This window comes from Ixodes scapularis, unplaced genomic scaffold (genome assembly GCF_016920785.2).
Source record: "Ixodes scapularis isolate PalLabHiFi unplaced genomic scaffold, ASM1692078v2 PGA_scaffold9__187_contigs__length_104089568, whole genome shotgun sequence".
Lineage (NCBI taxonomy): Eukaryota > Metazoa > Arthropoda > Arachnida > Ixodida > Ixodidae > Ixodes > Ixodes scapularis.
Window position 1 is genome coordinate 4,298,111 of NW_024609884.1, and position 15,783 is coordinate 4,313,893.

Here is a 15,783-nt window from a genome sequence, read left to right on the forward strand (position 1 = left end):
TGATTTCTTTAAAAACAACACAATCGTCAGCAAACAATCTAATCGTAACTGGGATTTCACATACAACGTCATTAACAAATATTGAAATTAACAGAGGCCCGAGAACTGATCCCTGTGGGACGCCAGATGTCACGAACGTCGGAGGAAGCAGTGTTAAACTGCACAAATTGTTGTCTTATAGTCAGATAGCTTTCTAGCCACCTCAAAATTTTAACGTTATTTAGAACAACTGCCAACTTAGTCAGCAACTTCGTATATGAAACGCGGTCGAACGCTTTTCGAAATCTAATTATACGACGTCGGTTTGTCCTCGCGCATTAATTACAACTCATGCACTGTCTCCGTCAGTTGGGTGACGGTAGAAATCTTTGGTGAAAACCATGCTGCGAATTCGTTAAATAAAATGATTCTGCTCAACATATGATGATACGTGTTTAAACACCAAAATTTTTGCTATATACTAAACAAAGAAATATGTCTATAATCGGAAACTTCCCTTGAAGCACCTGCTTGTAAGATTGGAATTACCTTTGCTATTTTTCACTTTGAAAGGACAGTGACTGTCTCTAGCGACTTCCAAAATACTGTAACCAACTACTTAGCACTTCATTCCGCATATCTTTGTAAAAAAATGCACTGGGAATGTTTTCCGGCCCAACCGCCTTTTTAACGTAAATATTCAATATTCATTTACAATACCTTCCTCCGAAATAATTATATCCGGCCACGGCCGGACTGGAAGCGCGCGCTCTCTTTCTCTTCTTACGGCCTTTGCAATTGGGGCAATCTCCACCTCCCGCTGCAATTCGCGGGGGGCGCTGTCACCTCACCCCTGGTAAAGCCCCTTGATAAAGGCCGTTTTTACAAGTACCGCCAACCATTGTTGTGAAAACGCGCGAGATACGTGCCGCGAGCGCGTGCTCCGCCGCCATTCGCTTCCAAAGGCCGCTCATTTCAGTGCTGCACCGCCATTTGCTTCCAGGGGCCGCTCGAGACATGGGCCTCGTGCGCTCGCGCATTTGACGCTACTTGCAAGACACGTAAACACATCAAGGGGCTTTAACCCCTGGTAGAGTGCCTTCATACACACGCGCGCTTTTGCTTGAGTGGTGACATCTCAGCCATTTTACCGCCCAATCGTTTTTTTATGCATTTGAAGCGCGCGCAATCTGCTGTCACTTAGCTCGAGCGCGTAGCTTTGGCTAATGCATAGACGCCATTTTACTGCCCAAGTCACGCACCGAGTGCGCGAGAGCGTCACGCGCTGGCACATTCAGGGCAACAATGGATGTCTTCACCCTGAGACAAACAGACATGTAGGCACCCTAACCCCTGGGCTACCCTTTGCCGTTTTGCACAAAGCGCGTCTGACAGTGTATCGCAACGCTGTCGCAACTTGCAGCCGAGATTTTTATAGCCTTTGACGTCTGATCCATACGTTTAGACCCTCAGCCACTATCTAATGAGCTTCTGATGAGCCCAAGACGGTGAATATTCGACGCACATCTCCGAGACATTCGTGAATAAAAAGTAGTAAGTAGAGACAGCGAATTCAATTGCGGAAAGACTATTCTTGTCTTTACCTCCAGGACTTCTGTTGCAACTCAAGAACAGGAGGAGACGGACCCCTTCTACGTGGAGGAACTTTGAATTATAAATAATTCATACACTCTCATGAAATGTAAGCAGGCCCAATCTATCTATACCGTGGTCTGCATCATCATTTCATAGGCCGCACGTGAAGTCGGTCAGCTGCTCTAGACGAGGGTGTAAGTAGTCTGTACAATTTTCGCACAGTGCATATTGCAGCCTAAGGTGCTTCCTCGAGGGCTTGTGCACTATCCAGCTGATTTTTCGTTTCTGTCCGTGACCGTCTTTGCATGGTTAATCAGAAGTATTCTGAGGAACCGTTGCCAAAACAACAACCTACGAAGTTAAACACCAGCGCAAAGCAGCTCGAAGGGACTCTCCGAGTGGGGTGAAGTGGGGTGAGGTGGTTGCGCCCCTGGCGGCAAGCAAGTGAACTACATGCGGAGAAAAAATGCCACTGACTCCCGGCCGATCGCAAAGGCCGTAAGAAGAGAAAGAGAGCGCGCGCTTCCAGTCCGGCCGTGATCCGGCAAAGCATCTTCAGAGATTTCATTGCGTTCCTGGACTGCCTCCGAGATCGGACAGCGCCCTTCGTCGAACCTAAAAACTGAAGTAAAATTTTTGTTGGAAGTATCAGAAATATAATAAGGATCGTCCACAATCTCATTATGAATATTCTATTCATTTACTTTTGGTTTCGATGGTGACATGAAGCGCCAAAACTTCTCAGGAGAGGACTTGAGAAATGAGGACATTCTCACATTGAGGAACCGATGTTTTGCTTCTTTGATTTTTTTCCTTAAGATCATATTTCAATTGAACGATAAGGTTCTCATATTTTGATCGTTTACAAAGTCTACGGAGTCTTCGGCGCATTTAAACATTTTTTTCGTAATCTTTTTTTTTTTTTTTTTTACAAGCTTGGTAATGCAGCTGAAGACGACGTTTTCAAGGAAATATCAGAAAAAGTTAACATCACACTCACAAGTGTTGTAGGCATAAAAAAAAAATCGCTAAACGCGAACGCTAGTGTATTAATAATAGAGACATCATGCGCCATAGAACAGTTTAGATATTCCTTACGACTTCGTGTATCGTGGGTCACATTATTTGCTGACAGAGTAAGCACTTCGTGATCTGAAATTCCTTCCACCACCTCAACGTTTTGTACTCTTTCATCTAAGTTCTGCGCAAGAAAAAATAAATAGAGTATTGGGTCCTTCTTCGGATAACCTTGTGGGAGTCCGCACAATTTGATAGAGATCGTGAAAAAAGGCTAGCTCCAATATTGCTCGCGAACTATGAAACGATGATCACGTGTTCTCCCATTCAATATTAGGCAACTTGAAATCACCGGCAAAAATATTTCTAGAATTTGCGTGAACATTTTATGAAAGATAGTCATTTATTTTACCCAGAGTATTGCCACTGCTTTGTGGTCTGTAGAACGCACCGATGATAAGGGATGTAGAAAAAATGCTGACACGAATCCACAGAATCTCTGTATCATCGATACCGGGCATTCGGTTATAGTGCACATTTTCTTTCAGAACTATGGCCACGCTCCTGCCACGCGGGTCCTTTCGTATTATTTTGTAAACTGGAGGGACGATCTCAGAGTCAGATACTTCCGCGACATGCGGTTTACGAGTCAGCAAACCATATTCAAAGTCAACAACTTTATTCATATACGCTCCTTGCGTTCAAGCTCAAGAATCTGATAGGATTTGTGGCCTCGTCGGTGGCGTCACTAGGGGTAGGGACGCCCAAATCCCCAAGGGACGCCCAAATCAAAAGGCGGCTCTTCGAAACGCACGCTCGGAGGGAAGTTCATTGGCGTGTTGTTTTATTTCCACATTCCGCTTGGTTGTTCGTGAACCCTTCCTCCGGTGGTCCGCTTTGCCGGTAAGCAGAGCTACCGACCTCGAGCCCCGTCTCCCCTCAGCCTCCGCCTCCATTTCGCGCTTAAAAATAGCCCACGGGGGGGAGACGGTGCTTCTCTCGGCGTCTTTGGGTCGGGGTGTCGCAGGGGACCGCCTCGGACATGGTGGACATCAGCAGCCCGTTCCTCAACCTCCAGAAAGGAACCTCCGTCCTCCTCAACGTAAGAACCGTCCGCAGTCGCAGTCCGTAGCCGTTCGAATGCGCGGGTTAGACCCCCCGAATTGGGCTCGCTCGGGGACGGACTTTGAGAAGGAACCTCCGGGAAGTCCCAGAGGAGCGTGTCCGGCGCAGCCGATGCTGCGCCGAGACACGCTTCTTGCCGGTCAGGGGTTTCCCCGGGAATTGAAATTAGGGGGCCGGGGGGGGGGGGGGGGGGGGGGGGGGGGGTGTAAATTTTTAGGGGGTGGGTTGGAGGGGGGGGCATTAAGAATAGAGGAGTCGTTGCGAATTAAGGGGGTGATTTCAGAAAAACAAGGGGGTGTACCCCCCCCCCCCCCCCCCCCCCCCCAAGGGTCTGTAGGGAAATCACTGTCGCCGGTTCTTCCGACGAGCTTCGATTACCTTCGTGTTTTGGTCGGGCGTACACGGATTGGAAATCGATTTTCTTGTTGTTGTTCTTGTTTTCCGCCAGAGTGTAATGTCCTATAGTTTACGTCTTGTTTCTTTAGAACGACCTCAGTTGTTTGAGCTGCAACTTGTTTTCCGCAGGTGCTTAGCCGGGCCGACACCAATGGTGAGAACCGCGTGTTTTCAACACCTCAGTGTGCACAGAGGCGATTGCAGGCACGGTGACGCGATGGGAGGCTAGTGACACCCTGGACGCCGCACACGGGCGCGTACCTGATGGCACGCACGACGGTCCTCTGCGATTGCAGGAGACGGAGTTGTGGCCAAAGAAGAGTTTCTCAACTTCTTTTGGGATGCCATCGCGACGGAAGATGAGCTCTGCGACCTTTTCGACGAGATCAACGTCCACAGCACAGGGTAGGCTGTACCTCTTCTGAGCGGGGATTCCGCTGTTTATAGTTCACTCGGTCGTTATAAATTGACGTTTATTTGTAGGAGTCAAAATCGCTGTTTATATGCGATAACTTTTTGCAAGTCTCACGTTAAATACGACAAAAACAAAATGATTATTCAATGGTCATATATGGCACCCGAGAAAACGGACGCAAAATGAAAATTATGACCTTCTTTAAAATAATAATAAAAAAAAATAAATAAAAGAAATCGCCCACGTGATTTGCCGGGAATGAAAATAAAAGCTCATATTTTCGGAGTTTACATTTTTGACACAGAATTTCTTAATATTTCCAATATTTCCAATATTTGGAAATCTAGTTTTAGGGTTTACGTGAAAAACCGAGGGGCATCTAGTTGCCAAGCACCCAATGAACGATTTTAAACGCGCCAGAGTTGGGACTCGTAGCGAACCGCCCCCGGAGCCACCGTCGCATGCTAATCGACGAACACCAGAAGCGCCACCCAGGCACAGTGTGACATATGATCATCGTTATCTCAGTTTCATCGATGCCGGCGAGTTGAGTTCATTTATTTGGCGACACATGGGGAACTTCTCGGCACTCCTGGCTGCCTTGGAAGACCTCAGTGCAGCTGTCTCCAAGGGATTGCACCAGATCGAAAAGGTGACGACGAAGGAACAACAGTTTGGATATTCGCTATTGAGAAAATATCCCATAAACTCTAACTGCGCAGACTTGTTACCCTCTTTAATTGGCATTTACAGGCCTTCGCACCCAAAGCCTTTATTCGCGGCGAGAAGTTTGGGTGTCGCCGCCTGGTGGATTTTTTTTCACAACCCAGAGTGAGGATACTTCAACTTCCTCTGCTGGTGCAAGCACGTGCAATGCCGAGCTTCTATCCACCATAAAAAAATTAAAATATAACCGCGTGAGTAGCACGTGCACTGTCCAGAGTGAGGAAAATAGAAGCGCTCCTAGCGAGCTTCTCACCGTGAGTACAATTGCCAACCAGCATGCCGCAGAGTCGGGATTTTATAAAGGCTTTCGGTCTGAAGGTCTTTGAAACGCCCGTGAAACAGTGGTATTAACCCACTCAATGTTGATCAAAATATTTCGTCTTGGTTAGAGTGCTTTCTAAGCGTAAATTACTTAACATCGGCCCCCGTTAATTGCGTGCCACCAGAGTCTTGGTCCTCTCTTATTTCTTATCTGTATGAACAGCTACCAACTCAAATTTTCTTCCCTAATCCTGTTGATGTTTCCGTTGTTTAGCGGGAAATAACTTCAAAAATTAAGTTCACACAATTCAATCTGATGTGAATGAGATTTTTATTTGGTGTGATGCATGTAAAATGAAAATGAATATTAACAAATGTAAGGAGATGTGTTCCCCTCAGGTTGCAGCTTGTCTTAACCACCTAGCAAATGACTCCCTTGAAAACGTACCATCTTACAACTCGTTAGGTGTTCGTATTACTTTTTACCTACCATGTATAACTCGCTCGGAATATTTCGGAATTAAAAACAGCGCGAAAAGACGAGAACCAGACAAGGAAGTAACACGGACGCAGCGATATGTCGTTAAGAAGAGTTCCCATTTCCCATCCCCTCTAGAATGCTTCTGCCCTAAGAGCAGTACAATGAATTAAAGGAGGCCGAGATCGTTGACCTCCACTCCGCTGCGCGCGTTTCACTACAGATGTACGAAGGAAGCTCTCTGCAGGACCAATTTGTCACGAGGTTCATCGTCAAAGAGGCTGTCTTCCAACTCTCCAAGCTGTCAGCGACGTTAGAAACCGCGCAGAAAAAATTCCAGGAAAATGGGATTCCCCTGATCGACGGAAGTGATGACGAAGACGACGTCGTCTGGTGGGCAATCTTACTTGGCCTACACGGCAGTGCAACTGTCCCAGTGAATTTGAGTCACAGGAGGTCTGTCCAGCGCTGTGTAAAGCACCAGACACATGGACGAGAAAACGTCCGAGTCGGGAAGGCGGCCGAATTATGACCTCCGAATCGCCGGAGCTTGCACGTACGACACGAAGGGAAGGATTGGACACGTGCTTTGCGGGGATCTTGGAGGTCATAGCTCAACTCTCGGTGCTTTATGCTGCGGGAATCTCGGAGGCCATTTTAGATTTCGAGATTAGGCCATTTTTGGGACACCGGCATAGCCGTGACTCACGATTTCTTCACGAAGTGACTTCTTTCATGACTTGCCATGATGTGTGCGGCGAACAGTTCGCTGTCGTTTCGCTTAGGGTGCCTCAATGTCCTTCTGTTTAGGGTGATGCCACCCTTTGTAGTACCCGATGCCGACAGCACGCGCTCACGGGTAAAATACAAAGAAATCGGCGAAAACAAAATGTCGCCATAGCACAGTCAGAGCCACAAACGCGTGCATAAACACGCTCTTTCACGCGCTTCTGAACAAAAAAGAAAAATAAAAGTGTGGGACAAAATGGCCAGATGTCTCCACCCTAAGCAAAGCGCACATGAAGGCACCCTAGTTTCGCTCGTTCTGGACGCAACTGTCTTTAGGCACAGGCACGAGCGCAAGACGTGCAAACCACGGTGGTGCAAACAAAGCGTTTGGAAGAATTGCGCCTTCGCGTCCGTGCATGCATGTTCCGCAGACAACTCGCGAGATAGAGTACACCTGCTGCCCCTTACTAATCACGTTCACTGTGATGGAATTTCCGAGAAGAGCAGTGCGCGTGCGCATATATAATCGGCGCTCAAGGTGCGTGAGCCCGTGCTCCCGTACCTTTCACTGTATTACCACAGAAAGCTGAGCCACCCCGACAAGGAAACGGGCAACCCGGCCGCGTCGCGGCGGTCGCCTATTCTTCGCAGCCACCTAGCGGTAGCCGGCGCAGAATCATCGGGAAGCGGGCGACGAACAACACAGCGGACAGTGCCCCCGTCGCGACGGAGTTTAAGGCGGTTACGAGTCCGGAAAGCATCTTCCGTGGTGCCAATATGACGAAGGGAAAACTCCTTCACGAATCTAGCCACGCGTACGACGCGAAGGAGGTCCGTTTCGACGGACAAGTGGAAGGCGCGCTGTACTCCGCAGATGAAATTGAGCGCGCCCGCAAAAAACGTCGAGCTTCGCGTAAGCACATAAGAGATTGATAATGTAATTAAACGCAAACGTGCAAACAAGCTAAACAAGAATGACGAAAAAAAAAAATTTTTTTTTCGCCCGCGCACCAGTCATTTAGTTGTGTTTGGAAATTTGTGTTTGTCCTTTGTCCCCCTTCTCCGATGCTTATTTTCGTCATTCCTGTCCAGCTCGCTTGCACCTTTGCATTCAATTGCAATCTCAATCATAACCTTGAAAATACAAGCCAAGTTTTATCAGCTGCAAAAACGGCAGCTGATAAAACTCGTTTGCTCTGCTGACGTCTAACTCCTGGTTAGATCAGTTGGTAGAGCGCTCCACTGGACACGGAGAGGCAGTGTTGGCGGTAACGCGTTACAAGTAACGGCGTCACCGGTAACGCGTTACTTTTTTTGGTAACGTAGTAACGTACTCGTTACTTTTCCAAAGAACTAACGGGTAACGTACTTACGTTACTTATATTGAGTAATGTGTAACGAAATTACGTTACGTTACTTTACTTCCTTAAACTTACAAAAATTTTACATTTTTTTTTGTGTGTTTTTTAAGTGCGCAGTAATAAATTCCTTAGTCAAAACATGCCGCTGTCCTCCACTTTTCTTTGACGTCGGTGCTCGTCAGATTTGACGTCACACGCCACCTGCCACTGGTTTTCTCCCGCGGCTCGTTAACCTCGCTACCGCCGTCGCCTCGGCTGGAAGGCCAAAGAGGTCCGGCTTCGGGTGGATTTGGGAGATTCCTGCGTCGAAGGGTGCGTTTCGCTTCCCGCAGGGAAAGGGATTGACACCTTCGTGTCATTCCCTTTCCCGTTTTCCAAGTTACAAATCAGCTTCATATATGCTTCCGCGTTTTTTCTTGTAACTATTCGGGTGAAACCCTAAAAAAGAGAGGGTAATTAAGTTTCCGCATGGACATATTTTATCTATGGCGCTTACGCACATATCAAACGTCGAAACCGCAAATGTTTTAGTTCGTGAATAAAAAGTAACGCAACAGTAACGTGCGTTACTTTTTATCAGTAATGGTAACGGTAACGCGTTCTTTTTATTTTGAGGTAACGTAGGTCGGTAACGCGTTACATTTATTTGCAAGTAACGAGTAACGTATTTAGTTACTTTTTTTCAGTAACGCATACAACACTGCGGAGAGGTCCCTGGATCGATACCGGGACCAGGCGGATTTTTTCGGTCGCGTACCAGTCACCTAGTTGTGTTTGGAGATTTGTTGTTCGTCCCTTGCCCCCTTGTTCCCCTTCTTCTCCCGGGTTTATTTTCGTCATACATAAGAAAATTTCCTTAGTTTTGGAGTGAACTGCGCTAATGATGTACGTTTATTGCTTTTAGAATCAGCTTGAAAACAAACGGGCGATTCTTTTCGCACCGTGCCACGATTCGCAGCACTATATATATACTTTTTTTTTTTTTCCTGTACGCCAGGGTTCTCTAAACGTTTTGGCCAAGCGGCTGGATCGGGGATCTGTCGCGGTCTCGAAGGCCGGGAAATAAATGAATAAATACAAATACAGAAACACTGAATAAATATCCTAGATAATCACTTAAATAAAAATTGATTAGAGTAGCCACGAAAAAGCAATCTAAGACAATCATGAACACATATCCTTTACATTAAAATGTAATCTAGCCCAAGCGCATAGGAACTTTGGCATGTTCACAAAGGGCAGAACACCAATGAGAATGGTAGAATTCATGCTGACAATGTGCAATAGTCATATATTATGCCGTCATAAAAGATATGCTGCAACGCAAAGGAATGGACCTTTTCCACATACCGACGGCACCAGGCGGTGGCTGCACGAATTAAAAATCGAGGAAGTGACCTACCTGCGCTACCAATCGATAATGGGAGCTACGCTACCAGTTTCTTCGCTCTCTGAGCTGCGGCGCGTGCCCAAAGCGACTTTAAAGATGGACATCCGTGGCGTCCACCCAAACGTCGTGTTTTTCTTTCCGTCCAGTTTTTTTTTTTTTTTTTTTTTTTTGTTTGTGTGTAACACAATTATATATATGCTACAATTACGTGTTCTACTCGCCTGATGCACAGCCTCCTTTCGAATTTCCTCGATTTTTCGTGCCGACTTCCGCCGCTTGGCATCGGGCGCTCGCGCGTGCGCAGAGCGCTTCTCGAAAAAGGTCCATTCCAGCATACGCATCATATGATATGTACGCTATGTATCAGGGGACTAAGAATAGTGACGCTAATGATGACCATGTCCAATGAATAATATGGCGAGAGAACCTGTGTTAGAGGCACTTTCTTCTCGGTCTCCGTGGTATCTTATAGTTTGCGCGGTTGATGCGCGGCGCCGTTTCTTTACTTTTGGCGCCGGTAGCAACGGACTTGCTGGAAGCGGGCCACGGGCCGGGCTTCATTGGAAGGACCGCGGTCAGCCACGGGCCTGGGTTTGGAGACACCTGTTGTAGGCTAATAAAAAAATCCAAGGGTGGGGTGTAGCTTGGGTAGGCGACCTCGTTCTCTGTGAAGTGTTTGCTGCATATTTTAGAGTGTGCTGTAGGCGTACGTGTTTTCCATCGTCGCTAGAAAAGGATAATGGTATTATTCGTCAGCAGCTACAAAGCAAAACGCCAGCTGCAACTGAGAAACGCCACTTACGTCGACGCGCCGCGCCTGAGGAGCTCCGCCTCGTCGCGGCTTCGAAGGGAAGCTGTAATACTTCGTGCCGTGCGCGTTCTTGTACTGTTGCAGTCGACCACGCAGCAATTGTTGAGGCTTTTTTTGGTGCGGAATAGCCATCTCAGAAACTACAGCACTAAGCCGCTACTGCCGCTACAACGCACAAACAACGCAGCGACTGCTTCCCGATGACTCTGACCCGTTTGCCGCTAGGGGCGCCCTGGTCGGAGCGTTAATTACGTCCGCAAGATCAAGGCAAGGTACATTTGACAGCGTTGGACAGGATACTAGGGCTGGGCGTCGATTAAAAGTTTTAACCCGATTAATCGCCACATTTTAATCGATTAATTAATCGATTAATCGGTCTCGTTAATTTCCATGCATAATATTTTTAATAAGTCAAAAAATAATATTTGTTTTCTGTTTTTGCCCTTGCTGAACATGAGGTAAAGGGCCTAATACACAAGTTTTATTATTAACCAACCTTGATGTGTAGTTAAGAACAGTTCGAAGGCACTGACACATTATTACTTCAGCTGCATGAGGCAAAAAGTTCGGTGATATTATCCGGCAAGAGCAACCTCCTTTGATTGTTCACACTATAGTCTCTCTCTGCTGCGCTAAACGGACACTCAAACGCTATTGAAGTGGCCGGGAGACGTGTAACCTTCTGTACCTTGTTCAGGAGTTACAAATCTTCCCCCTACAGTTTACTTTAGGCTAAACTTTGACCCAAAGTTTGCCCTTCATAGAGGTGTTCCCGTCCTTGTCTGTGGTGAAAGCGCTTACTTTTTACTTTATTTTGGTTCGTTAAAATATTATTGATTAACCGGTTAAAAAGATTAATCACGATTAAAGCATTAATCGATTAATCGGTAGGTTAATCGATCAAATGTCCAGCCCTACAGGATACCCAACAAAAGTATTTAAGTTACTAAATACCTGCTCCATAAATTATTTTAACTACTACTCAAATTACTTTCCCAGTAAAATACCTTGAGTAGTCAAGAGTACAAATACTCTACTCAGTAAGACTACTTACCTGCAAGCAACCGAAGCAAACAAAACAAAATCGCAGCGCTATCCTATGCAGTCCCAGTCGAATAAGTAGCGTAGATGTTACACGATGATATTTTTAAGACAAATAGGCAAAAAGAGGTCACCTTCAGGCACGTAGCCAGGGGGGGAGGGGGGGAGGGGGCCGGCCAACCCCCAACCCCCCCCCCCCCCCCCAAAAAAAAAAAAAAAAATCTTCCATTTCGCTGGGACATCCTCTCCCCCCTCCCCCTCATACTGCATTTTGTCACGGGTGCCCCCCCCCCCCCCCCCCCCCCCCCCCCCGAAACAAAATCCTGGCTACGTGCCTGGTCACCTTATACCTAAGGTTAAATTCCTGAAAATCACATCTTCTGGTTTTATAACGCGTACCTTGAACGCGCCGGCTTTACTAAGCGCCGCTATATTCGGGGTTCAAGTAACAGAAATTTGGGACAGCCAAAAGCATCAGTGAATAAAATGGAGGGATCATGTACCGTAGGAACTTGCCACGCATTCCTCCAAGTGGGTTGCCCAAAGGCTACATTCACGGATGACTTCAAAAAGAAGTGTGCAAGGGAAGCACTGCGCTGCTCTCTTTCTCGCGGTTGTCCATTTTTGTATTTTCCCCCCACATTTAGCTTCACAAGCGCGTTCAGGAAAGCGTACAACTTTGGAAGGACCTTGCATTCTGAGAGCTCATCCTGCTGCTATCCTGTTTCCTGCCTTATTTGTAAGAATATCTGTCCTGATCAAGGTCCCCCACAGGTGTCTGGCACAGACAGTGTTCCCAGGAGTGCCAGACTGGGGAAAGAAACTGCCATTCTTGCCCTAGCGGGGGTAAAAAAAAATTATTTTTTTATCCCCACTCATTTCCTATATATATATATATATGTGTGTGTTTTTTTTTTCTTCTGTTTTGAAAAAGGGGGTGGGAAGGGTCATTTTGAGTTTGCATTTTTAATCCTGGTTTCTCTACTGTGCCGTGTTCAGTCGCTTCCGCTTCATGTTTGAAATCGATTCAGCTGTGCGCTCGGGTGTGCCGATTCCTATTCCCGTAAAAAAAATTCCAGCGACAATTTTTTTTATTTTGCAAACACTGAAAAATGTTATTTGAGGTAACGAGTACAAGATACTGAGAAATGTAATAATAAAGCTAGTGTAGCAAATACTTTGGATCAAATGTATTTGCAGGATAGCGAATTACCCCCAAAAAGTATTTGAAATACAGTATCTGGGGTAGAGTATTTATGTACAAGACGGCATTTGGCAGACTTTCAAATGCACCCACTTACTCACACGAGCGGGGACTTGTAGATTCCTAATCGTCAGCAGTGTACTCCTCACACCAGAAAAAGGTAGGATAGTAATTTTCGACATTCCCTTAAAGGGGCCCTGCAATCATATGTAAGCGTCCACCTTTTTTGCGGTTTCCACGTCTCTTAGGGTTCGGGCAAGCCAGCGGGCACAGAGTGAGTAACTAAATATCACTGCATCATATTTTAAACGGACGTCGCAGAAACCTCCTCCACCGACGGGGGCGACCCGCGGTAGCGAAAGCGCGTGATATGTGACGTCTTTGGTCCTGGGCTTACTACTGGTCAGAGCCGCTAAAAGCTTATTTTTAGTCGAAATACAAAATATAAGCGGCGCGAATCGTTTCAATTATCTATGAAAGTAGTTTTAGTTCAGCATTTTAGATCAGAAAAGAAACAAATGCAGTTTATAAAGTACGGAAACAAGAAATGACCCGTCGACATATTCGCCACCAAGCGGTGGAAAAGGCGGCACATACTAGAAAAGAGTAGTGGGATCAGGAGCCGACACGGAAAGGTCCCGGATGTACGCGGAGGCGCTGCGGTCGTATGGACTGGAGGATCCGACCAGCTCCGAGCGTTCCGAAGGCCTTCGGCAAGCAGCTGTCTTGCGGTTTCGCCGTTTCGCGCTCCCATTCTGAACTGATCTTTACTTAGTGTTTGCTGTCGTTTGTGGCCAATGAAGTGTCGTGTCGAATTAATGTTTAATCGCGCAGCAAATGCAATGTGAGCCGCTCTGACTGCCCGCTGCATACAGCCTATCCAGAATATGCTTTAGTGGCGCCCTCTCGCGCCGTCGACACAGAGTGCGGCAGCCGTGAGCGCTCGCTGAGCTCACTACCCCTCCTCTAGTTCACGGCCACTCAAGCAACCAAGGACGTCATGAAGGAGCTTATTTTTTTGCTTGTTTTTTGTAATTTCAATTTGCCTATAACTTTTAAAATAAAGCGAAATTCGAGAAAAGATAAGTTTCATTAAGTTACTACTTTCAGTGCGCTCAGGTTCGGTGCAAATTAAGAACCAGTGAAAGTCCTTGCAGGGCCCCTTTAATCATTTTCGGTGAAAGTTTAGTTCCGCTCCATGGATCATTAAAAAACACACACACACAAATTTAGACGGTACGGACAACTGTCCAAAATAATGGTCGCAAATTGGTCTCGTCCGACCATAGGCGGCAAGACCAATTGTTCACCCACTCAATTCCGTGCACCTTGCGGGCCTGAAATGGTAGTCTTCCGTCGCTCTGGTCACAAACAGAACTCGGTCTTTGTATGGACAGCCGCAAGGCATGGTAACTCTCGATATTATGTCTCAAACCTCGTCTCAAAATCTGAGGCCGTCTCTAGACCGTGCTGTGCAGCCACTTAACGAAAAAGCGCGAAGCCAGGCATTTATAATAACTTCCTTTATTGAACGAGTGTCTATAAACGAGTGTCTTCGCACCCAGTCCTCAGAATGCACTGCCTCCGAAGAGCCTCCAACCCTACAAAGCATGTCCAAGCCGCCGCCTCCCGGTCCGCGTTAGGAAGCAGGTGGTCACGCAGACGTCCCTGCACTTGGAAGGTACACTGCGGCAAACGCCTCCGATGGCAGGAGCATGGCTACGGTCAGCCATGCTCCTGCCTTGAGCTACTTTTCCCCCCTTTCTTTCGCAGAATCAAGTCAGGACCTCGGAGCCCAAATCAAAAGGCTAGAGGCCATTGTGGAGAAACTCGCCAATCAGGTAAGGTGCTTGGAAGCGGGGCTTCCGGGTAACAGCACAAAATGGCCGCCACCAACGACAGTTCCGATTGCAAAATATGGCGAATCCTTCTAGCCCAAATTCAGGAAGCCGCAGGAGGATGCGCTGGACATAACGGAAGAAAGCTTGGTAAGGACGCTACCCTCCGTCCAAGTGCTCCCGGTCAGAGGCAACTCGTCGTTTTTCGGCAGATATTCCTCGTGCAACAAACAATTCCCGTGGCCGAGGAGCAACTGGACAGCTACCAGACTTCCCTGAGACATTACACCGAGAAAACGGCAACTTGTCCCGGCTGCCTTCTGTAAGACGCCTCAGACCCTCCACGCCTCCCACCAACTCATACTGTGTGTGTTCTATATTCCAGCGTATCCGTGCGCTTTTACAAGGATATCACCACTTACGCAGTCTATGAAATCTGGGAAAGCGAAGATTCTTGGAACAAGTAAGATGCGACGCATACAATCGTTATACAGCTGCGCTACTCGATCTGGAGTGCCGGCGTGATCCTGGGTCTACAATTTGCAGCCAGGAAGGACCCAGGCGTCCCCAAATTACAAAAATGCACCTTTGGCCCCTTTGCCTTTTTTTTCCCCTGACTCGTTCTCATCAGCTGACAGGCACTGTCTAAAACCAGGCGTCACTCGTTAATAGATCGCACTTTGAAGCATCAGGCATCACAAAGGCTTATTTTGATTCTGTGCACTATTTTTATGTCCAGGCACTTGAGGTCCCTCACGTACAAAACGCTACAGCACCAAAACATCGAGTGCCTTCGGAAGCCAGAGTTTCTCAACACAATGGAGATACCCGGTGAGGAAAGTCGGCAACACAACGCCGTCCGAAACTAGACCGCCTGGCTCGTGTTTCAGGTGCGTGGTGGGAGGCAGACCCCGACAGACACCTATCGCTGGGAAATCCATCTTGATCACTGCCACGTACCATACCTTCCCAGGAGAACGTATTGTACAAACGAGAGGAGTTACTGGAAATAAACCGCACACTTAAGCAAAATAACTCGGTCCCCCCCCGCACCAAAACTGGAATGCTAGCGCGACTGCACACGCGGAAATGCACAGGACAAACGGCACGCGTCGTTTGAAGTGGCAAGCTCTTGCATTAGTGTACGAAAATATTGTCTAAAGGTGTCTCGTAAAGAAAATTATCTCCTCAAATCTCATGCCCCCCTCCCCACCCCCCCCCCCCCCAAAAAAAAAAAAAAAAAGAGCTGACGCTGATACTAAGATGAAAAGGGCAAATTTATAAAACGAAAATCCTTCGCTATACAGAGAACGAAAATGAAATGCAACTTTTACAAAATACTAAGTGAGGCACCATCGAAGCTTTCTCGGTAATTCTCAAACCAAACGTGGCACCAACGAGGCGTGCCGGGAAAGA

General features: G+C 47.1%; 1 protein-coding gene across 1 annotated transcript; it reads left to right on the plus strand.

Annotated features, from left to right (window-relative positions):
- Positions 1-3,437: 3,437 nt before the first annotated feature.
- LOC115326167 (N-terminal EF-hand calcium-binding protein 1) lies at positions 3,438-15,394 on the plus strand. Its single transcript, XM_040504863.2, has 12 exons — positions 3,438-3,694; positions 4,243-4,267; positions 4,410-4,518; positions 5,057-5,180; positions 6,217-6,386; positions 14,095-14,210; positions 14,303-14,370; positions 14,464-14,517; positions 14,580-14,689; positions 14,753-14,830; positions 15,107-15,198; positions 15,258-15,394. Exons 1-12 carry the CDS (start codon positions 3,635-3,637, stop codon positions 15,311-15,313), a joined length of 1,062 nt encoding a protein of 353 aa, XP_040360797.1. The 5' UTR covers positions 3,438-3,634; the 3' UTR covers positions 15,314-15,394.
- The last annotated feature ends 389 nt before the right edge of the window (positions 15,395-15,783 follow it).

Coding starts and splice junctions, on each gene's coding strand:
- LOC115326167 (XM_040504863.2), top strand. CDS start 3,635: ATGGTGGACATCAGCAGCCCGTTCCTCAACCTCCAGAAAGGAACCTCC. Junction 4,268..4,409: donor TAGCCGGGCCGACACCAATG/GTGAGAACCGCG, acceptor CTGCGATTGCAG/GAGACGGAGTTGTGGCCAAA. Junction 15,199..15,257: donor CAACACAATGGAGATACCCG/GTGAGGAAAGTC, acceptor CTCGTGTTTCAG/GTGCGTGGTGGGAGGCAGAC.